At 67.7% G+C, this 19,873-nt stretch overlaps 3 protein-coding genes across 7 annotated transcripts; 2 read left to right on the forward strand and 1 right to left on the reverse strand.

The window, feature by feature from the left end:
• Positions 1 to 738: 738 nt before the first annotated feature.
• On the forward strand, positions 739 to 7,592 carry TMEM132A (transmembrane protein 132A). The gene is made up of 11 exons (XM_069804236.1): positions 739 to 1,064; positions 2,027 to 2,241; positions 2,316 to 2,624; positions 2,722 to 3,104; positions 3,196 to 3,345; positions 3,794 to 3,986; positions 4,061 to 4,204; positions 4,302 to 4,504; positions 4,805 to 5,081; positions 5,535 to 5,726; positions 5,842 to 7,592. Exons 1-11 carry the CDS (start codon positions 749 to 751, stop codon positions 6,961 to 6,963), a joined length of 3,504 nt encoding a protein of 1,167 aa, XP_069660337.1. The 5' UTR covers positions 739 to 748; the 3' UTR covers positions 6,964 to 7,592.
• Positions 7,593 to 8,052: 460 nt separating this feature from the next.
• Positions 8,053 to 12,194, reverse strand: SLC15A3 (solute carrier family 15 member 3). 2 transcript variants are annotated; one of them, XM_069804237.1, is made up of 8 exons: positions 10,690 to 12,194; positions 9,994 to 10,283; positions 9,757 to 9,916; positions 9,561 to 9,656; positions 9,262 to 9,430; positions 9,028 to 9,180; positions 8,742 to 8,900; positions 8,053 to 8,616 (listed from the first exon to the last, which is right to left on the reverse strand). In XM_069804237.1, the coding sequence occupies exons 1-8, from the start codon at positions 11,443 to 11,445 to the stop codon at positions 8,438 to 8,440; spliced, it is 1,962 nt and encodes a 653-aa protein (XP_069660338.1). In that variant the 5' UTR covers positions 11,446 to 12,194; the 3' UTR covers positions 8,053 to 8,437. The 2 variants fall into 2 exon arrangements, with proteins under 2 accessions (XP_069660338.1, XP_069660339.1); XM_069804238.1 differs by lacking the exon at positions 9,028 to 9,180.
• A 742-nt stretch (positions 12,195 to 12,936) lies between these two features.
• Positions 12,937 to 18,830, forward strand: CD6 (CD6 molecule). 4 transcript variants are annotated; one of them, XM_069804277.1, is made up of 13 exons: positions 12,937 to 13,200; positions 14,616 to 14,693; positions 15,396 to 15,467; positions 15,619 to 15,927; positions 16,043 to 16,342; positions 16,480 to 16,548; positions 16,676 to 16,816; positions 16,997 to 17,125; positions 17,217 to 17,324; positions 17,409 to 17,489; positions 17,611 to 17,805; positions 18,241 to 18,405; positions 18,523 to 18,830. In XM_069804277.1, exons 1-13 carry the CDS (start codon positions 13,146 to 13,148, stop codon positions 18,618 to 18,620), a joined length of 1,800 nt encoding a protein of 599 aa, XP_069660378.1. In that variant the 5' UTR covers positions 12,937 to 13,145; the 3' UTR covers positions 18,621 to 18,830. The 4 variants fall into 4 exon arrangements, with proteins under 4 accessions (XP_069660378.1, XP_069660380.1, XP_069660379.1 ...); XM_069804279.1 differs by having other exon boundaries at positions 18,274 to 18,405; XM_069804278.1 differs by having other exon boundaries at positions 17,232 to 17,324.
• The last annotated feature ends 1,043 nt before the right edge of the window (positions 18,831 to 19,873 follow it).

Consider the following 19,873-nt stretch of genomic DNA (forward strand, 5'->3'; position numbering starts at 1 on the left):
CGTGCCCCCGGCCACGTCTGCCCTCCAGTCCCTCTTGTGTCCCCAGTTCCCCCCCCCGCCCAGTGTCCCCCAGTCACCCCGATCAGGGTGGGACAAGGAAGGATGGACACCAGCTGGTGTGAGAGTCCCCTCCCTGCTCGGGGGGTCTCCACATGATTCCTTTGTGCCCGGTGCTGAGTGGGGATGGTAATGGGGAGTGGGATGGGGAGCAGGGATGGGGATGGGGAGTGGGATGGGGAGCAGGGGGGGATGGGGAGCAGGGATGAGGATGGGGAGTGGGATGGGGAGAGGGATGGGGATGGGGAGCAGGGATGAGGAAGAGGATGGGGAGAGGGATGGGGAGCAGGGATGAGGATGGGGAGTGGGATGGGGAGAGGGATGGGGATGGGGAGCAAGGATGAGGATGGGGAGAGGGATGGGGAGCAGGGATGAGGATGAGGATGGGGAGAGGGATGGGGAGCAGGGATGAGGATGGGGAGAGGGATGGGGAGCAGGGATGAGGATGAGGATGGGGAGAGGGATGGGGAGCAGGGATGAGGATGGGGAGTGGGATGGGGAGAGGGATGGGGATGGGGAGCAAGGATGAGGATGGGGAGAGGGATGGGGAGCAGGGATGAGGATGAGGATGGGAAGCGGGATGGGGAGAGGGATGGGAAACAGGGATGGGGAGAGGGATGGGGAGCAGGGATGGGGCTGGGCAGTGGGATGGGGAGCAGGGATGAGGGTGAGGATGGGGCTGGGGAGTGGGATGGGGGCTGGAGCGGTGCTCGGCGCTGCGCAGCCCGGGGCTGGGACCGGGTTTGGGGAGCGGGGCTGGAGCGGTGCCCGGCGCTGCGCAGGGCGGGCAGGGCCGGTGTTTAGGACCCGGCGGGACGAGGCGGCGCCGGTGCCGGTCCCGCCCCGGCCCCATTGTCTGGGCGCGGAGGCGGAGGGACGGGAGCGGCGGCCGCCGCTCGCACGGACGCGCCGCGGAGCCCGCCCGGCCATGGCCCCCGCACCGGCACCGGCACCGGCACCGGGGACCCGGCTGGCGCTGCTGGCCGCCGCCCTGCTCTGCGCCTCGGGTGAGTGCGGCCGCACCGGCACCGGCACCGGCACCGGCAGCCCCGAGCCGGGGTCGGCGCCCCATCGCCGGGGATCCCCGCCGTCCCGCGTGGATCCGCTCCCACCGGGGTTCCGCCATCCGGGGCGACCTGCACCCTCCCCCCCCCCGCCAGGCATTGGGGATCGCCGGGATCCGCTCCCTCGATCCCCCGCGATCCCGAGGGGATCCCCCAAGGAACGTGGGATCCCTTGTGATCCCGGGGGGGGGGGGGGGCGGGAATCTCCTCCCCATCCGCTCGGGATCCCTGCGGTCCGAGGGGATCCGCTTCCCCACGGCCCACGGGAAGCCGTGATCTGCCTCGCTCCTCTCTCCCGCTGCCCCGATCCCCCGCCATCTGCCCGCGGAGCTGTGGATCGGGTGGGATCTGTCCCCGGGCCCGTGGGTAACGTCCCCTACCCGGGTATCCCGGTGGGATCTGTTCCGTGCGCACGGGGATCCGTGGGATCCGGAGCCCCTGATCCTGGATCCCACCCTGAGGGACCCGGCTCCGTCCCTCTCCCCACCGGGGGAGCGGATCCCCACGCCGCTGGCAGAGCGGGGCAGCCTGACGAGCGCCGCTTCGTTAACGGGGAGCAGCCAGGCCTGGGGGAACCACGCTGACCCCCCCCCCAACGCTGACCCCAGCACCAGTGGGGTGCCACGCCGCCCTCCGGCACCCGCTCCCGGGGGGGGGCCACGACGGTGCAGCATCACATGAGGGACAACCTCTGGGAGACACGGGGTGACCCTGTCCCCAAGGGGACTGGGATGGCCGCGTGGGGGGCTGTGCGGTGCCGCGGCAGTGCCGAAGCCGGATTTCTTCTCGCGGTGCAGCCTCAGACGTGGAAGTGGGCACGGAGGCTCCCCCCCCGCTTGCCACCCCAGGGCAGCCCTTTCCCTCCGTGGCCCCTGAGGCCGGTGACACAGTCCCTGTCCTCGCAGCCACGGGTGACGGGGACCCCCCAGATCCCGTGTACCTGCCGGCGGATCTGGAGCTGCTTGGCGTGCCCGAGTACTACCGGCTGCAGCGGGCAGACCAGGACCTGCCCGCCAACACCTCCCTGCATGCCCGCACCGAGACCTACCTGCTGCTGCGGCACAGCTCCGCCACGCAGCCCCTCGTCCAGGCCACCTACCCACCCTTCAGCACCCGGCAGGTAAAATGGCCCCCACCGTCCCCGCTGCCCCGGGGCAGCCTGTCCCCCTTGCCGCCATCCTTGTCCCTTTGCAGGAGGTGCCCACGGAGAGTCCCCCGGGAAGGGACGGCTCGGCAGCTTGGGCCATCCGTGCCGTGTCCCTTGAGAGCGCCGTGTCCCCGGCCGAGCCCTTCGCCCGCGTCCTCTTCCATCTGCAAGGTCCCGACTGGCTGCCCGGGCAGCGGGACCACCCCGGGGAGTGGGATCACCCTGGGGAGTGGGACCACCCCGGGGAGCGGGACCACCCCAGGGAGCGGGACCACCCCAGGGAGCGGGACCTGCCCTGCGTTGCCCTCCACGCACACCACCGTGGCCGGGTGGCCCGTGGGACGTGCCGCCTGCAGGTCAGTGTCACCCACCAGGGGCCAAAGCTTCTGCCGGGGGGGGGGCTGCCCTGCTCGGCCCCCCCACCCTGAGCCAGGGTCCCACTCTCCCCTCCAGGCACCCCTGGGCGTCTGCGTGGTGGAGCTGGAGATCCCCCCGCGCTGGTTCTCTCCGGCATCCCCTGCCCCACGCAGCCGCCGCCGGGCAGCCGAATCCCCCGGGCGCCCCGAGACCCCCGAGTCCGCCGAGCTGCACTACGGCGTGGTGGGACCGGGGGAGTGCGGCCGTGCTGGGGGCCGGGAACGGAGCCGTGGCGGGGAAGCACCGTGGTACCTGGGCTCACTGGAGCTACGGGCGGCCGAGCCGGCGCGACGGCAGGAGGTCCGGCTGGATGACAAGGTGCTGTTGCGGGTGCCCGACGCCACGCTTCGCCCGGGTCAGCGCTTCACTGCCACCCTCGCCCTGCGGCACAACTTCACCGCCGACCAACTGACGCTTCGGTGAGACCCCCGCCTTGGGCAGGCAGGGGACCCCCGCGGAGGGTGGCACGTGCCGGGAGGGGGACGTTGTGTGATGGGGATCCGCCGGCAGGATCAAGGCGAAGAAGGGGCTGCAGGTGGTGGCTGCCCGCCCCGGGGCCCCCACCGCCTGGACCGCCCAGCTGGAGCGCACCCGGGGCCCCAAGCACTCGACGGCCGTGGTGACGTGCCGGCGGAGCGGGGACTCTCGCGGCGGCTGGAGGTAGGGAACGGCACGGCACCCCGGCTCCTGGGGACCCCCGCTGTGGGAGGGGGCTTCTGCATGGGGGCCCAGTGCAGCCCAGTGGTGCCCAGTCACAGTAAAAGCAACCTGTGCATGACACTGTCCCCATCCCAGTATGACTCAGTTGGCGCAGGGGGACCTGTGTTTTGCGCCGCTCCCCTCCCAGTATGGCCCAGTCAAAGTAAAGGGGACCTGTGCATGACACTGCTGCCAGCCCAGTATGACCCAGTTGGCGCAGGGGGACCCGTGTGTTGCACCGCTCCCATCCCAGTATGGCCCAAGGGGACCTGTGCATTGCGCTGCTCCCATCCCAGTATGGCCCAGTCAGAGCAAGGGAACCTGTGTGTTGCACTGCTCCCATCCCAGTATGGCCCAGTGGGGGGACTGGGGGACACGGGGCATCCCTGACCCCCGTGCGGTGATGCAGGGCAGCCGACTCCGCCGCATTCCTGCACCTGGACCTGGCGGTGGAGAATGGGACAGGGGGGCTGGCGCCGGCGCGGCCCCTCACCTGGCAGGTGGAGTACCCCGGCCAGGACCCCGAGGCCCAGAAGGACAAACTGGTGTGGGAGATCCAGGTGTCGGAGCGGGACGTCCGTGCCCTCATCCCCCTGGTGCAGGTGGGTGCCCCCCCAGCCCGGCCCCCCAGCCCACCCCTGTGGGGCCACGAGCTCAGCCCTGCTCTGCCCCATAGGAGCTGGAGATCCTGAACACTGCCCCGCTGACGGGGGTCCCCCGCGCCGTGCCGGTGAAACTGGTGGCGGTGGAGGCGGGGGGCGGCGTGACCGAGCTCACCGAGCCGCCGGGCTGCGAGTCGGCTGACAAGCAGGTGCTGCAGGTGAGCGGGGGTCCCGGTGTCCTCCCCCTGCGACGTCCCCCCCACCCTGGCTGGGGGCTGCCAGCTCTTCCTGCCCCTCTGCCTGCCCCCCATCCAGGTCTCGGATACCTGCGATGCGGTGTTCGTGGGGGGCAAGGAAAGCCGGGGTGCCCGGGGTGCCCGGGTGGACTTCTGGTCCCGGCGCCTGCACGCTTCGCTGCGCTTCACCGTCTGGGCACCGCTGCTGCCCCTGCGCGTCCAGCTGGCTGACACGGCGCTGGAGCAAGTGCGGGGCTGGCGCCTGCCCGGCGGCCCCGAGAGGTGAGCTCAGCGCCCGGGGCTGGGGGGGGACGACCCCCGCCACTGTTCCCTGCCACAGCGGCGAGCGAGGAGGGAGAGCGGGCGCTGAGCCTCGCCGCGCTTGTGACACATGTCCCTGCCACGCTGAGCCCCCACGCGCTCGTGACACATGTCCCTGCCCCACTGAGCCCCATGGTGCTGTGCAGCCCTGCCCTGCTGAGCCCCCACACGCTCGTGACGCGTCCCCCCCGCTGCCCTGCGCCCCAGCAGCCCCACTGAGCCCCTCGGGGCTGGTGACACCAGTGTCCCTGCCACCCCCAGCGCCCCGGCGGAGGCGGAGGAGCCCGGGGAGGAGGCTGAGCGGCGGTCGCGGGGCTGCCGCCCCCAGTACCAGCGGACGGCGGTGAGGGTCCTGGCACATTTCGTGGCCCACCCACTCGACGGTGGCCGTCACCTCGCCTACCTGCCCAGCCCCGACTGGCTCCTGGATGTCACCCATCTGGTGGCCGGCCGGACCCGGGTGCAGGACCCCCGCGTGGCCTCGCTGGAGGGGGGCACCGTGGTGGTCGGCCGGGAGCCCGGGGTCACGTCTGTGGAGGTAGGCTTGGGGGCTTGTCTTTCGAGGGGGGTGGGGGGGATGCAGGGGGTGGAAGGGGGGTCCTGGAGGTGTAGGGGGCTGTAGAGATGGAGACAGAGGGTTGGAGGGGGTCCTGGGGGTAGAGGGGAGCTGGGGAGTGCAGGGTGTGAAGGGGGGTCCTGGGGGGGGGTGCAAGGGCTGGGGAGATGGAGATAGGAGACTGCAGGGGGTCCTGGGGGGAGAGGGAGGGAGATGGGGGGCTGGAGGGGGTCCTGGGGGCAGAGGAGAGATGGGGGGGTGCAGGTACTGGAGGGAGGGAAGTGGGGGGCTGAAAGGGGTCCTAGGGGAGCTGAGGAATGCAAAGGCTGTGGAGAGAGAAATGGGGGGCTGGGGGGCCAGGGCAGGGGTGGTAGGGGATGGAGGCACAGAGGCCGTGAAGTCTGGGGGCTCACGACGTCCCTCTGGTGCCCCCAGGTCCGCTCCCCGCTCTCGGATTCCATCCTGGGGGAGCAGATGCTGGTGGTGTCGGAGGAGAAGGTGACGGTGACGGAGCTGCATGCCCAGGTGGTGTCGGGGCTGTCCCTGACGCTACGGGCAGAACCGGGCCACCCCGGCATGGTGACCGCCACCGCCCAGGGGACGGCCACCCTGCGTGCCCCCAAGCAGGTGAGAGGGGCAGGGAGGGGGGGGGTCTGATCCTGGATGCTCGGGGTGGTCGGTGCTGGGGTCTCCGGTGCCCTCCCCACCTCCCTGGTGCCATCTCACCCGGCATCCCTGGCAGGAGGCGACGCTGTCCGTCTGGCTGTCCTTCTCCGACCACACGCTGGCCCCGCTGGAGCTGTACGGTTGGCAGGACGCGGCGTTGAGCGTGACCTCGTTGGATCCCGCCGTGGCTACCGTGGGGGGCTCGCCCGGCGTCCCCGCCGCCCGCCCGTGGGTGGTGGCGGAGGGACCGGGGCGGGGGGCTCTGCTGCAGCTCAGCCTGCAACCCCCGGACGCCTGCCGTCGCGGCCGGCACCGGGCGGCCGCGCTGGTCGCCGGCACCGCCTGGCTCGAGGTTGGGGTCGGCCGGCGTACCCCAACCCCCAGCAGCCCCCGGCCCCGTGGCGGTCGCCCCCGGCCCAGCTTGCCCTTCCCGCGGGCCGAGGGGGCCATGTCGGGAGAGGCGGTGACGGCGGCCAGCGAGCCGCGGCGGAGGGACCCCGCCGGCGTGGGACCTGCCTCCACCAAGCTCCAGGGGCCAGGGTCTTCCTCGGAGGAAGAGGAGGAAGGCTACGGCCACAACCGCGCCGGCGGGGAGGAAGAGGAGGAAGATGAGATGGTGAAGGCTCCCGAGCGGGTGACCGACCTGGAGATTGGCATGTACGTCCTGCTGGGCGTCTTCTGCCTGGCCATCTTCATCTTCCTCGTCAACTGCATCTTCTTCGTTTTGCGGTACCAGCAGAAGGAGCTGCCGGATGCCGGCGCGGCCCCCTCAGCCCCCCAGCCCCACAACTGGGTCTGGCTGGGCACTGACCAAGAGGAGCTGAGCCGGCAGCTGGACCGCCGGCAGCCCGAGCCCCCGGCCCCCGAAACGGCCACCGAAACCGGGCGCTGCTGCTGCGGGGTGCCCCCGGGCACCGTGCCGGGCGCCGAAGCTGGGGGTCCCCCCGGCACCCCGACGCCCGCGGCTCCCCTGCCCCGCAAGGAAGGGGGTACGCCGGGAGGCGGCCGGAGGAAGCGGGTGGAATTTGTCACCTTCGCCCCTCCCCGGGTCCCCGAGGAGCCCCCCCAGCCCGCTCCCAACGTCCAGTCCATCCTGGTGGCCAGCGAGGATGACATCCGCTGGGTGTGCGAGGACATGGGGCTGCGGGACCCCGAGGAGCTCAGGAGCTACATGGAGAGGATCCGGGGTAGCTCCTGATCCCGGGGGGAGCGGCCCCCAGCACCCCCGCTCAGCCCCGGGCAAACCAGTAAGGGACCGACCTCCTCCCTGTGCTGCCCTGGGGAGGGGGGGACACACGTTCCCCCCCCCCTTTCCCCTGCCTGCAGCGGGCTGTGCTGCTCTTGGGGACCGCTGTCCATCCCTCCTGGTGGCCTGAGCCCTGCCTCAGCTGGGCCACCCAAGGGACCTGCCCCAGATGCCCGCAGAGGTGGGGGGGGGGGTCTCCATCCAGCTCAGAGCGTCCCCTTCCTTGGGGTCCACGTCAGACCCCCCCCCCCCGCCGCCTCGGTGGCATTGGGGAGGAAGCCGGGGTTGCCCTTACTGCTTTGGGTCTCATTGCGACATTGTGTTCATAGTGATGATGATGATGATGATGATGAGTCCTGTGGTCTGATCCTGGGGAAGGGTCCCGTGCCCCCCGCCCCACCCACGCCGCGGGGAGGAGGGGGGCGCGCGCCCTCGCCCCCTTCACCCCGGCCACGCATCCGTTTTGTACGACTGGCATTTTCTACCTGTAACGCCCTGGGAAGGGGCTGCCGCGAGGGGCTGTTATTTATGGAAGATTTTTAATTCTGATGTTGTTACAAAAATAAAATATTTAAAAAAGACAGGCAGCCCCCGTGCCGTGGCATCTGCTCCCACCAGCGGGTCGCATCCTGCCACCGTCCCAGGGCAGGGGCAGTAGGGATGGGGGAAGATGGACGTGCGGTGTTGGGGGACAACACCATGGCGTTGCCGGCAGGGACCGGCTCTGCCAGGCACGGCCGAGCCCGCTGGGCTCCTGGGGACGGGCACGTGCCCTTGACGTTGGTTCCATGTGGGGACAAACATGGGAGCTGGTCACGGGAAGGGCTCGGGGGCCAGTCCTGGCCCTGGCCCAGCCAGGGTGACCTTGGGGCAAGGGACCTCCTTCCTCCATGTCCTGCTGTGGGGAAAGGGCTGCTGCCTTCCTCTTCCTCCGCCCATCCAGCCCCAACACCCAGAACCAGGGAGCAGCCTGTCCCTGCCTGGTCCTGGATATCCCCCCGACCCCATGGCTGGTCCCCGGTCCCCCCCAAGCCCCAGCAAAGCATCTCTCCTGCAATAGCAGCCACAGGCAATGGGCCAGCAGGTCACTATTCAGGGATGCCGTGAGGATTTCCACCCCTCCAGTCCCTTCCTAGCCCCCCAGTCTGTCCTGGTGATCCCTGAGACACCCCTAGATCGCCCTGGGTGACAGCAGGAGACACCCCCCTCATCACCCTGCTCCCGACAGGCTCCCCATGCTGGGCTGGCACCCACCCAACCTTCCCCTTCCCTCTGCCCCCCATCGGGGCTCGAGCCATCCCCATAGCTCCCCCAAAACCCACAGAGATGGGGTGATCGCTCTGGCTGCCGGGGTCCTATCCCCACCCCTGCCCTGCTGGTACTGGGACCAGCATCCCTGGCCCCAGGGAAGGGGGGTGATGCTCCATCACCCCCCCGTGGCACCATACGAGTCGTCCTCCGGCCCCGTGCAGAGGTGGGGGGCACCCATCCACAGCGGCTGGCTCTGGTAGCGTCTGGAGATCCAGGTGAAAAGCAGGCAGGCGACCGACTGAATCCCCGCCAGCAGGAAGAAGTAGTTGTCCATGCGGCAGCTGTTGATGCTCCCTGGGAGCAGGAGGGTGGTCAGAGCTGGGGGGGCTGGCCCTCAGGACACCCCCATGCCCCACACCCCATCCCTGCTGGCCATAAAGGCACCCTGAGCAGGAGGTGACACCTGTGTCAGGGCTCACCGCTGTCCTCCGGGCAGTGCGTCCACCCGTGGGTGGGCAGTGAGAGGAGGGTCAGCAGCCCCGACCCCAGCAGCGAGCCCACCCCGGAGATGAAGAAGAAGAGACCCATGATGGCTCCTTTCATGGACTTGGGGGCCTCAGCGTAGGCAAACTCCAGGCCTGCGGGAAAGCAGAGAGAGCACGGGGAAAGGCTCGAACCCTTCGGGGTTCCTCCACCAAACCCAACTGCTGTGGCGGGGGGCTGCGGTGGATACCCCCGGAACTGGGGGAGGCAGGCACCGCTCACCAGGGATGCTGGCAAAGAGCTTGCCGACGAGCAGGTACTGGGGGACCTGCCACCAGATGGGCAGCGTGGCGGCCAGGTAGCGGTCCTTGCCGACGAGCTGCAGCACCGTCTGGTTGTGGCGCACGTACTGCAGCCGCTCTCGCTCCAGGATGCCTGTGGGATGCGGGCAGCGGGGGGCTGAGCGCCCACTGAGCCCCTGCCTGCGGCAGCATCCCACCCCAGCCCGGGTCCTACTTGCTGTGAGGATGGAGGCAAGGCCGAAGAACATGCCCAGGGCCATCTGCTTGAGAGCCGACGGCAGCAGCCTCCGCTTGGCTAGGAAGGGGTCGATGACGTGGTCCTTCAGGGGCACCAAGACCAGCAAGACCACCACGTTGGCCAGGAGCAGCCAAGCATCTGGGAACTGGCGGGCAAAGGCAGGTCAAGCCCCAGCTCTCGCCCACAGCGGGGAGCTCAGCATTTCATGGAACGCCCTGGCTCCCACCCCGGCTCCCACCCATCGGGTCCACAGAGCTGCCGGCTCCATCTCTCACCGTATAGCCCTGGAGGGTGCTGGCACGGTCCTGGCTGTGTCGGAAGATGCTGGGGATGTGCAGGTGCAAACCCTGCAGGTAATATGTCGACTGCATCTGAAAGGCAGCGGGATGGTGGCTCCATGGGCTCCGGTCCCGGACGGACCCACCACCACCGACGGTCCCTGCTCAGCGCAGAGCCCACCCCACACCTCACCTGGAAGTAGACCATCCAGTAAGGGATGAAGGTCAGCATCACGGGCAGGATCCGGACCAGCACCCGGAAGTTGGCAAGGTCTTCCTCAGGCGACGGGGCTCCAGGTTGGGCTCTGCTGTTGGGGAGAGGGTCCCCAGCCTCCCATCGGCGAGTGCTCAGCCTGGGGAGAGTGACCACATGGGAGAGGCCAGGGCTGGGAGGGCTCAGCCCCCTGCAGACCCCCCCAACCCTTCTCACCTGGCCCCCGTGCCCCCCAGCCGGGTGCAGCCGCAAATCTGCAGGGCCAGCTTGATCATGGCAGAGACCTGGCTGCCTGTGGGGGGCTTGGTGACGAAGGTAGGGGTGGCCAGGAGGAAGATGAGGAAGGCCAAGGCAAGACAGGCGACGGGGATGAGGTAGCCGGCCAGAAAGCTGATGTTCTGCTGAACAAAGGCCACCACCAGAAGGGAGAAGACGGCCCCGATGTTGATGCTCCAGTAGAACCAGTTGAAGAAGCGTCGCGTGGCGTCACCACCCTGGTCCCTCACCTGCCAGCATGGAGGGACGGGCCCCGGGGCCGGCTCTCAGGCCCAGCGGCACCAAACCTCAGCCCTGAGCGCAGGGCTTCTGCTTCAACCCCTGTCCCCCCACCCTCCTACATCCCCCCATGCCCCATCCCACCACCCTCCCGCACCCCATCCCACCCCTCACCTGGCTTCCCTCCCTTCTTCCCCCACCAAGGATGTCCCAAGGGTCTCAAAGGGTTTGGAGGGTATCTACGGGGTGCAACCACATCTCCTCCACCCCTTGGGACACTCTACCCCCCTTGGCTCGGCAGAAGGGGAAGGGAGACCCACAGGTCCATGGCAGCACGGTGTGGGGTAAGCACCCAGCCGGGAGGAGCCGTTTGGGAAGGGGCAGAGGGACAAGGATGCCGCCGCCTGCCACACTCACCTGGTCAGCACCGAAGGGGGTAAGGTTGGCTCTGACGGAGCTGATGCCCAGTGCCAAGAGCAGGAGGCCGCTGTAGATGGTGGGGGCACAATACTGCTCGGGGGGCTGCCCCCGGCACGTCCCACCATGGTGCCAAGAGCAGTTTCGGATGGTGGCGGCGGGCAGCTGCCCGCACGCCGAAAGGCGCCCGTCCAGCGACGTGGTGACGGGCAGCAGGCAGGTGGCTAGCAGGTACAGCAAGAAGCTGAGGACCACGGTGCCGTAGCGGCTGAGGTAGACGTCGGCCAGCCAGCCGCCGACGGGCGAGAGCAGGTAGGATGCCCCCAGAAGGAACAGGCAGGCGCGGGATGCCTGGGTGCCCCCCCAGCCAAAGGTGCCGCTGGTGAGGTAGAGCACCAGGTTGGCCGTGATGCCAAAAAAAGCCGCCCGCTCCAGACCTTCCACCACCAGCACGGCTGCGCACGCCGGCCCGTGCCTCTTGAGGGGTGTCCCCCCCAGCAAGGGGGTCCACTCCCCACCGTCCTCCCTCATCCCAGCCATGTCCTCCTGCCCAGGAGCACCGCGGCTCTCGGCGTTGGCTCTGCTGCCCTTCACCACCCCCAGTGGGCAGCCCAGCTGGGGGACCCCGTCCCGCCACGGCCCCTTCTCCGTCCCCCTTGGCCCCCCTCCAGGCTGCCCCCCTCGCCGGGTGGATGTCCTCCGCTCCTGTCCCTCCCCGGTTCCCAGTTCCCCATTCCTGTTGAACAGACACATCATATGACGGCTCAGAAGCGAAAATCCCCGTCAGCCAGCGCGGCTTCTCCTTCCTGGGGGCTTTCCCTGTGCCCCCCCCTCCATCAGAGGCTTTGCTCACCCTCCCCAGCCATCCCCCACCAGCACAGCTCTGCGGGGTCCTCAGCACCGAAGCCCCTCGCTGAGGCTGGGGTCTTCCCCAGCTATGGGGGTGTCGGAGCCCCGCGTGTGCCGGGGGATGTCGTGTGCCCACCAGCACCCACCGGAGCCTCCCAGGGCCAGCATAAAGCTGGGCTGAGCTGAGCTCAGGGCTACTGCACCGGCTCCCCCCACGGCATGCACACGCGCAACCAAAATCCCCGACCCACGAGTGCACAGCGGTTTATTTTGCAGCCTCATTTCCTAAGGAAATGGGGCTGCGTGTGCCTGTTTGCCTCTCGCACTCTGATATTTTCCACCGGACTCGGCAGCGAGTCAGACAGCGCAAAGCTTTTAAGTTTCCGTAAGTTTAAAAAAAATAAATTAAAAAAATTAGTACCTGAGAAAGGCAGGAAGCTCAGGGCAGAGAGCCAACGGGCATGTACCCTCCCAGCCCTCCGCACCCCCAAACTCCCACCCTGACCATGCGAGTTTCCAGGTCCTCACAGCATCCTCCAGCTCCTTCGTGTTCTTGCACCCCCTCCTGCCCAAACAAGCCCCTCCGGGCTTTCTGGGGCAGGGGAAGAGCCCCCCAGCCCGCAGCCATAGCTCCTAGCATCCCCATGGCTCCTGGCATCCCCATAGCTCCCAGCATCCCCCCAGCCATCAGGCAGCCCCACCTGGCAGAGGGACCAGCTCTCTGGGACATGGTGATTTTGATGAGCTCTGTGATGACCAGCAGGTGGGCAAGGGAATTTGAATCCGTTTTTTCAGCTGGCAGCGGGTTGGGGGACACCCCCCAGCCCAGCCCAGCTTGTTCGTAACATCCACCTACCCGCCAGCGACCTCCCTCCTGCCAGGGCTCGGCAGGCAGAGAGGCAGGGGAGCGGGGTGGCACGTCTTTGGGGTCACCGTGGGTTGTCCCCTGCGGGTCTCTCGCGCCACGGGGTGAAGCAGGGTGTGAAGGACCCCCCTGCCAGACAGCACCGAAAGATGCTGGCCATGGCCTCACAAGCATCCTGCCCACCTCAGCCCCAGAAAATGGGGGAGAAGGAGGGAGCCCCATGCTCTGCTCCATCACCCCATGGAGGTCCCAGAGCTCGGGGGACCCCAAGTCCCACCGTTTCACCGGTGATGCCGTCCCAAGCCCATGACACAGCAGCACACCAGGAGCTGCAAATCGTGGCTCTTTTGCAAGATCCACATCCCCCCCGGGGGCTGAACGTGACCTGGGGTGAGACCGCTGAGTCTCTGTGGCTCCCGTAACCCTGAGGGATGCCGCAGGCACGTGGCGTGGTCCCCAAGCAAAGCCCACCTGTGCCTGACCCCCCGCCCCCCGCTTTCCCCCCCTCCCTGCCCCACCGCAAGCGTGCAGGATGGAGCCACCTCATCGCGCTCCTCCGCCCCACGGCGCTGAGCTGGTTTCCTGCAGCCCTCGACCACAAGCCGGGAGCGGAGAGCGTGCGAGCGGCAAGCAGGGCGCGGGGCCGTATCTAAACCATGTCCCCGAGCTGCTGAGCAGGACGGGACCACCAAACCCCCGGCTCCCCAACCGTCGTGGGGCTGCCCCACAACCGCTGAGCAGGATGGAGGGGGTCTGCCTGCTCCTGGTGGCTCTCTCCGCCGCGGCACCCGGACAAGGTACGGCAACGTCATCACCCTCTCCCTTCCCATCCCTCTCTGTGTGCCGGGACCCCGGGGCGATGGCTCCGCTGATTTCGGAGCTGGGTACCTGCCACCTCCCCGGGCTGGGTCCTGCTGGGGCAGGAGGTGTCGGTGCCCGCACACGGATGTTACCGGTGGTGGTTCAGCGCCGAGCAAGGATGCTCTGCAGGCAGCTCTGCAGAGTTGTGCTCTTCTCCTTCCTGAGGTGCTCAGCGTGGCTGCTCCAACCCCTGCCCCTTCTCGACGTGCCCCTTGCTGTCCGGTGGGAGGGAGAGAAGGGGGTCCCTCCTTGGGGGCTGGTGACTCTGGGGACCCTAAAAGGGGTCTCAGGGCCGTGTTGCCCACTGGCTCCCACCCCTGGTCCTGGGAGGACAGGGTGATGCTCTCCTGGTTTTGGCAGTCATGGGCCAAAACCCATCCTGTCTGGTCACGTCACCAGCATCACCCCAGGATGGTTTTTGGGGGACGATGCCATCTGCTCCCCCTGGCCCGGCAGGGTTTACGGTGGTTTTACACCCGAAATGGCTGCTAAGAAGCAGCCTCGACACCTCCGATCAATCGGGGAATGGTCGCCATTGCCCTCGTTTCCGCTAACGGCTCCTTCCCACACCTCTGCCGACACGCTGCTGGCTGCCTGCGCCCTGCCTGCAGGCTCGAGGCACGGTGCTGCCTGACACCAGGACCCCGTGGAGCAGCTCTTCCCTGCCGCATCCCTGGCTCCTGCGCTCATCCCTTACCTTTTCCTTTAATATTTTTTTAACACCAAGACAGAGCCCACCAGCTAAGGTGGTGGTTTCCCATTGAGCCCACCGTGTCCCCGGGACACCCACCCGACACACCCCAACCAGCCCCCCAGATCGCTATAGATGCCTCTCGCAGCAATGGATGAGCAAAGGTGGGAGCGGGCTCTGTCAGCACAGCGCGCTGACGTAGCGGTTGCAAAAAGTGCCCTTTTTTGGTCAGAAATCATTACTGCAATAATTGCGTTATCGCGCCCCGTGCAGTCAGGGTATGGAGAAAGCCGCGATTTTGGTGACGATGGCTGCAAACACACCTCGCCTCACCCATGGGGAAAAATCCTTCGCCCTGGAGGAGCCGAATGGTGAATATTTTCCAGCAATAACTGTGGGAGCCCAGCAAGCGGCTTGGCTACAGCGGGCTGCTCATATGCATTGAGGCAAAGGGACAGGAATGAGGGAACAGGGAGGATGGGATTGAGCCCTGTGTCCAAAATGATGCCATGCCCTCGGGGTGCTCAGGGAAAGGGAAAAGCCTAAAATGAGACCACGGTGGCAGAAGCATCCACTCACCTGTGGCACCGACTCGGGGGGGCCGTGCTGGGGGTGCAGGCAGGCAGGTACAGGCAGCGGGCAGACCCTCTCTGTCGGCAGGGGCGGTGAGCCGGGAGCCAGCAGCATCGCCCGCAGCCCGAGCGCGTGATGGCATCCCCGGCTTCGGCTTTCCCACCGGTGAGTTATGTCCCAATATTGCTGTATTTAGGGCCAGATTCTGCCTGCCCCTGTCCTGTGGGCAGACCCTGTGCCAGGATTTGGCCCTAGAGCACGTTCCCCCCGCAGCGGGCTGATGTGAGGACATGGGGAGCAACTTTTAGGGGTGCAAGAGAGCCATGGCCAGGGCTCGAGGGGTCTTCCCGTGGTGCCACCCATTCTGTGGCAGCCCAGGGATGCCATTTTGGCCATCTTTCCCTGGAGGAGCATTACTTTTCGGAGGACTGGGGCGCACATTCCTGCACCCTCTCCGTCTGCCCCCCACCCTCCCCACGGCTGTGTGCTGGGGTGGTGGCAGAGCCACGTCCCTCCGGTTTGCCATCTGTGAGCCGCCAAGCACCCAGCAGCCAGCACGGGGGCCGAACCGTCTGCTCCTCACCACGTCCCCACGCCTTGCCAGGAGAGCCGGGGCTGAGCCAAAAAAGGGAGGGTTGGCCCCCCGATACCCACTGACCTCAATCCTGCTTTCGCCGTGGTGGCTGCCAGCTCTCAGCAGGGCTCTGGGTGTACGTCTGTCCGGTGGCACATCCGTCCATCCCGCAGCCGTCAGCCCCGTCCTCCCACCGTGCCACCTCCTGGCCTGCTCAGAGTGGCCGTTCAGCCCCAAACGGGGGATCCTGGTGGGCTCAGCCCCTCACACCCTCTGCCCCTTCCTCCCCACAGCCCCCGCCGAGCCAACGGGACCTCCCAGCACCCCGGCAGGCAGCGTGGCTGGAAACGCCTCGGTGGCACCAGGTGAGCGCAGAAGGGCCAGGGACTTCCTTGCACCCGTATTTCGGTGGGGAGAGGGGAGCCTGGGGGCAGCGGCATCCCATCCCACTGCTGGAGCCGGCATCGGGGACAGTGCCAGGGTCATCCGTACCCCCTTCCCCAGCATCTCACCCAGGTCCCGGCATGCTGCGGCTGGCCGGCGGCCGGAGCCGGTGCGAAGGTCGGGTGGAGATGGAGCAGGCGGGTGCCTGGGGCACGGTGTGCGACGATGCCTGGGACCTGGCCGATGCCGACATCGTGTGCCGGCAACTGCGGTGCGGCTGGGCCGTGCGCGTCCACGGCAGCGCTGCCTTCGGCCGGGGCAGCGGACCCATCCTCCGGGATGAGGTGGGCTGCGAGGGGCACGAGGAACATCTCTGGGACTGCCCAGCTGCGCCAGAGCACGACTGCAGCCACAAGGAAGACGCCGGCGTGGTGTGCTCAGGTGGGTCCGGCACGTGCCGGGTCTGGCAGATATCAAGCAAGGTTTGGGCTCCGTTGGGCAGAGGTATCAGGCAGGGTGCAGGCAGCACATCCCCAGCTCCGTCTTCTGCCCGCAGAGCACCAGGAGTGGCGGCTCTCCGGGGGCCGGGATGGTTGCGCCGGCCGGGTCGAAGTCTTCTTTCGCGGCACGTGGAGCACGGTGTGCGACAGCACATGGTACAAGCTGGAGGCGAGCGTGCTGTGCCGCACGCTGGGCTGCGGGGAGCCCCTCCGGCAACTCTCCTTCGGCCACACGCTGCCCGGCAAGATGCTCTACCAGTGCGAGAGCCAGCAGCCGTCACTGGCCCACTGCCAGTGGACCTACAACAAATCGGCTCCCTGCCACCAGTCCCGGGCGGTCGGCGTGGTCTGCAACGGTACGGGATCCCTCCTGCCTGGCTCCGCGGGTGCGGGGGGCTGACCGCCTTTTTGCGGCCATGGTGGGGGGGTCCCCCTGCCGGAGAGCTGCAACCCGGCTTCTTCTTGCCCCCCATCCCTGTCGCCCTCCTGCCAGGCTCCCAGGGCTTGCAGACGCCAACCCCGATGGCCACAGTGACACCGAGCAACATCACGCTCCTAGGCGGTGAGTGTCCTGCAGAGCCCCAGCCATGACCCGGGCCTGGGGGGGCTGCAGGGAGCACCCAACTTGCCCCCTTACCTGAAAGGAGGATGTCTTGGGTGTCATGAGCTGTGTCCGTTCTCTGTCTCAGCTGAGGAGGGTTCCCCGGCCGTGGGGGCACAGTCCTCTCTGCACATGCTCCTCTTTGTCCTCTGCCTGGTCCTGGCAGCACTGCTCCTGCTCACCGTGCTGACCTTCACCGCCGCCCTGCTGAGGGTGAGAAAGATGAGCGGTAAGGAGCGCCTGTGGGGGCACGGCAGGCTCTGGCCATGCAGGGGGTGACACTGCCAGCCCAGCCAGGGCCATCCCACTCCCTGGGCTCGGCTCAGCCACGGGAGCGGGGGCCGGCTGAGCCATGGAGCGGCTGATCCGTGGAGCAGCTGAGTGGGCGCAACCCCCCTTGTTCCTGCAGCCCACGCCGTGTCCTCCCTCGGGCTAGCCGGGCCGGTGCTGGTGACCCACAGTGCCCAGAGCCCCAACATGTCCTCTGGGATCTCCAACGACTACAGGGAGATGCCCCCCAACCTTCCCAAAGGACCAGGTAGGTCTGGCAGGTCACCGGCCCCCCCAAGGGCTGTGGGGCAGGAGGTCCCGGCTGGTGACGGCCGCCCCATTCCCATCTCACCCCCCAGACCCGCTGGTCACAGCCCTTCCCACTGCCAAGGACTCCGACTCCAACTCTGACTACGAACACTACGACTTCAGCAGCAAGCCGCCCATGGCACTCTCCACCTTCTACAGTGAGTATCCCACCCAGCCCCGGGACCCCCGCCGCCCTGCCCTGGGGTCCCCCCGCTGATGCCCCCTCCTTGCCCTCCCCGCAGACTCGCTGCGCCGGCAGCCCGGGGAACAGATGCTCTTGCTGATGCCCAGCCAGGACGGGACGGAGCCGTTGCCTGCAGAGGGTACGACACGAGGGGTGCCCATCCCTCCGTCCTGCGGCAATGGCCATCTGCCCGTCCTGCCCGTGGGTGGGCGAGTGACCACCCCGCAGCCTGGGGCTGACAGGAGTCCTGTGCCCCGCAGTGCCGGCCAGGCTAGACCCCCCATCCCGCGGCAGGGCGAGCAGCTCCTCCACCTGCTCTTCCTCCTCCACCGAGCCCTATTGCAATGATGGCGCACCCCCGCCACACGCCTGGGTCTGCCTGACACCCCCCACTGGTAGCACCCACCAGCACACAGCACCTACCGCCCATGGCTACACCGGCTACCCCGGCACAGGTGGGTACCGCCGGCAGGCTGTGTGGTCCCAGGGACTGGAGTAGGGATGGGGACAGCCCTGGGGATGGGAGCGGGGATGGAGAGACCCCAAGGACAGGAGCAAGGGATGGAGAGACCCCAGGGATGGGAACAGGGATGGAGAGACCCTAAGGATGGGAGCAGGGATGGGAGCAGAGATGGGGATGGGAGCAGGGATGAACAGATGCCAAAGGCAGGAGCAGGAATGGGGACAGCCCTGGGGACAGGAGCAGGGATGGAGAGACTCCAAGGGTGGGAGCAGGGATGGGAACAGCCCTGGGGAGGGAAATGGAGGTGGGGCGACCCTGGGAATAGAAGCAGAGATTGGGAAAATCCCAGGGAGGCAATGGGACTGAGGGACCTCAGGGGGTGGGAGCAGGGATGGAAGGTGCCAGTAAGAGACGCTCTTTCCCCCAGCTCCCCCAGCAATGCCCCGTGTGCCCACCCCAGTGATCTCCCACCCGCGGGTACCTGTGTGTCCAGCAGACCCCGATCCCGCAGACAGCTCCAGCACCTCCTCGGGGGAGTGGTACGAGAACGTGCAGGGCACGGAGCCGCCCGTGGACCCGTCCCCACACCCCGGTGAGGACCCCACGCTGGCAGAGCAGGAATGGGGTGGCATGGGGGGGGTTACAGGGCTCCTCTGCCCTTGCAGCAGCCTCCTCCCGCTCCCTGCCTGATGGGGTCTCTCCCTTGCAGGCTGGCCGGCTCCGTCCTGCCCCTCGGGGGGACACGCGCAGGACCCTGACTCCTCTGAGGGCAGCGACTACGATGACATCCAGGGCTCTGCCTACTGAGCCTGCCCGACCACCGCAGACAGAGGGGCATGGCGAGGGGGACCTGGCACTGTGTGCAGCCAAGGATCCGCCATCCTGCTGTTGATGTCTCCTCTGGACTTCTCCGGCTGTTTCCTCCATGCCACCAGTCCCGGTGGCACCCTGGGGTTGTTCGGCGCAGGCGAGCCATGCCGGGCTGCGTGATGCAATTAAAAGCTTTTCTCAGCAGGACACCGTGTCCCTCAGCCATAGGGGTGGCTGGTCACCAGCCCCGCAGCGAGGCTCGGTCACCAAACGCTCCCAAGGGCTCCCAGTTGCCCACAGGGCGGCAAGGGATAAGTGACCCAAAGATGTCCCTTCCTGCAGTCCCCTGCCAGGCTGATCACAGCCACCGTGAGCAGCATCGCCTGCACCAGCCATGGGTCCTGGCTGTATGGTGGTGCTGGGGGGGGTCCCAGACCCTTCTCACCCCAGCCTGGGGCTGATACCGAGCTGGGAAGTGGGACATAGCCAGCTTCCAGTCCAGGGTGGATATTTGTCCCCCTTGCCCAGAGCTCAGAGGGTAGGGTATGGCCCCCGATGGAGGAATAACCCCCTCCAGCATCTTCTGTGCCAGGGTGAAAGCTGGGACATCCCACAGTCCACCCGAGCCCCGGCGGGATGCCCGAGCGAAGCAGCATCACCCTGTGCCAGGCGCAGCTTGGGGACAGGGACACTGGTGGGCTTGGGGGCTGCACCCAGCTGAGCCAGGCACAGCACCCAGCCATGACCCACGGGGTTGGGACCCTTTCCATCCCCCTGCCCCGGGGGGGGCTTCCCTGTGCCCCATATGGCTCTTTCCACCAGCAAGCCAAATCCCGCAGAGCATCTCCCACCCCAGCACCCATCGGCGGGTTTCCATCTCCCAGGGCACAATGAGGTGGAGCCTCGGCAGAGGTTGGGGTTCAGACCCGCCCCCGTGGAAAATTTGCCCCCCGCCACATCCTTCAGCTGTTTACCAAGGCGAGAGGCTCCGGCGGCCCTGAACAAAGGGGCCACGCCGCAACAACGGAGGAAGCACCAAAATAGCAACAAAGCCCCAGACAAAGGGTAGAGGAGCGAGGCGAGAGCAAGGAGACGGCTGCTGCGAGCGCAGAGGGGACAGGAGCGGGCACGGGGGTGGGCACAGGGGGTGCCCCCCGTCACACGTGTGGCTCCCTGTGCCAGGGCAGCGAGGCTGGGGAGGAGATGATGGCACCTTTGCAAAGGGCGGCTGTTGGGACCGCTTGGACTGT

Source organism: Haliaeetus albicilla, chromosome 16, assembly GCF_947461875.1.
Source record: "Haliaeetus albicilla chromosome 16, bHalAlb1.1, whole genome shotgun sequence".
NCBI lineage: Eukaryota > Metazoa > Chordata > Aves > Accipitriformes > Accipitridae > Haliaeetus > Haliaeetus albicilla.

Excerpts from the sequence above, each read along its gene's own strand:
- TMEM132A (XM_069804236.1), top strand. The coding sequence starts at position 749 with ATGGGGGCTGGAGCGGTGCTCGGCGCTGCGCAGCCCGGGGCTGGGACC. Across the intron at positions 3,346-3,793 it reads GACTCTCGCGGCGGCTGGAG|GGCAGCCGACTCCGCCGCAT; the intron begins GTAGGGAACGGC and ends GCGGTGATGCAG. Across the intron at positions 4,205-4,301 it reads CTGACAAGCAGGTGCTGCAG|GTCTCGGATACCTGCGATGC; the intron begins GTGAGCGGGGGT and ends CCCCCCATCCAG.
- SLC15A3 (XM_069804237.1), bottom strand. The coding sequence starts at position 11,445 with ATGATGTGTCTGTTCAACAGGAATGGGGAACTGGGAACCGGGGAGGGA. Across the intron at positions 10,284-10,689 it reads CCCCCTTCGGTGCTGACCAG|GTGAGGGACCAGGGTGGTGA; the intron begins GTGAGTGTGGCA and ends CCATGCTGGCAG. Across the intron at positions 8,617-8,741 it reads GCACTGCCCGGAGGACAGCG|GGAGCATCAACAGCTGCCGC; the intron begins GTGAGCCCTGAC and ends TCCTGCTCCCAG.
- CD6 (XM_069804277.1), top strand. The coding sequence starts at position 13,146 with ATGGAGGGGGTCTGCCTGCTCCTGGTGGCTCTCTCCGCCGCGGCACCC. Across the intron at positions 13,201-14,615 it reads CGCCGCGGCACCCGGACAAG|GGGCGGTGAGCCGGGAGCCA; the intron begins GTACGGCAACGT and ends CTCTGTCGGCAG. Across the intron at positions 18,406-18,522 it reads GGACCCGTCCCCACACCCCG|GCTGGCCGGCTCCGTCCTGC; the intron begins GTGAGGACCCCA and ends TCTCCCTTGCAG.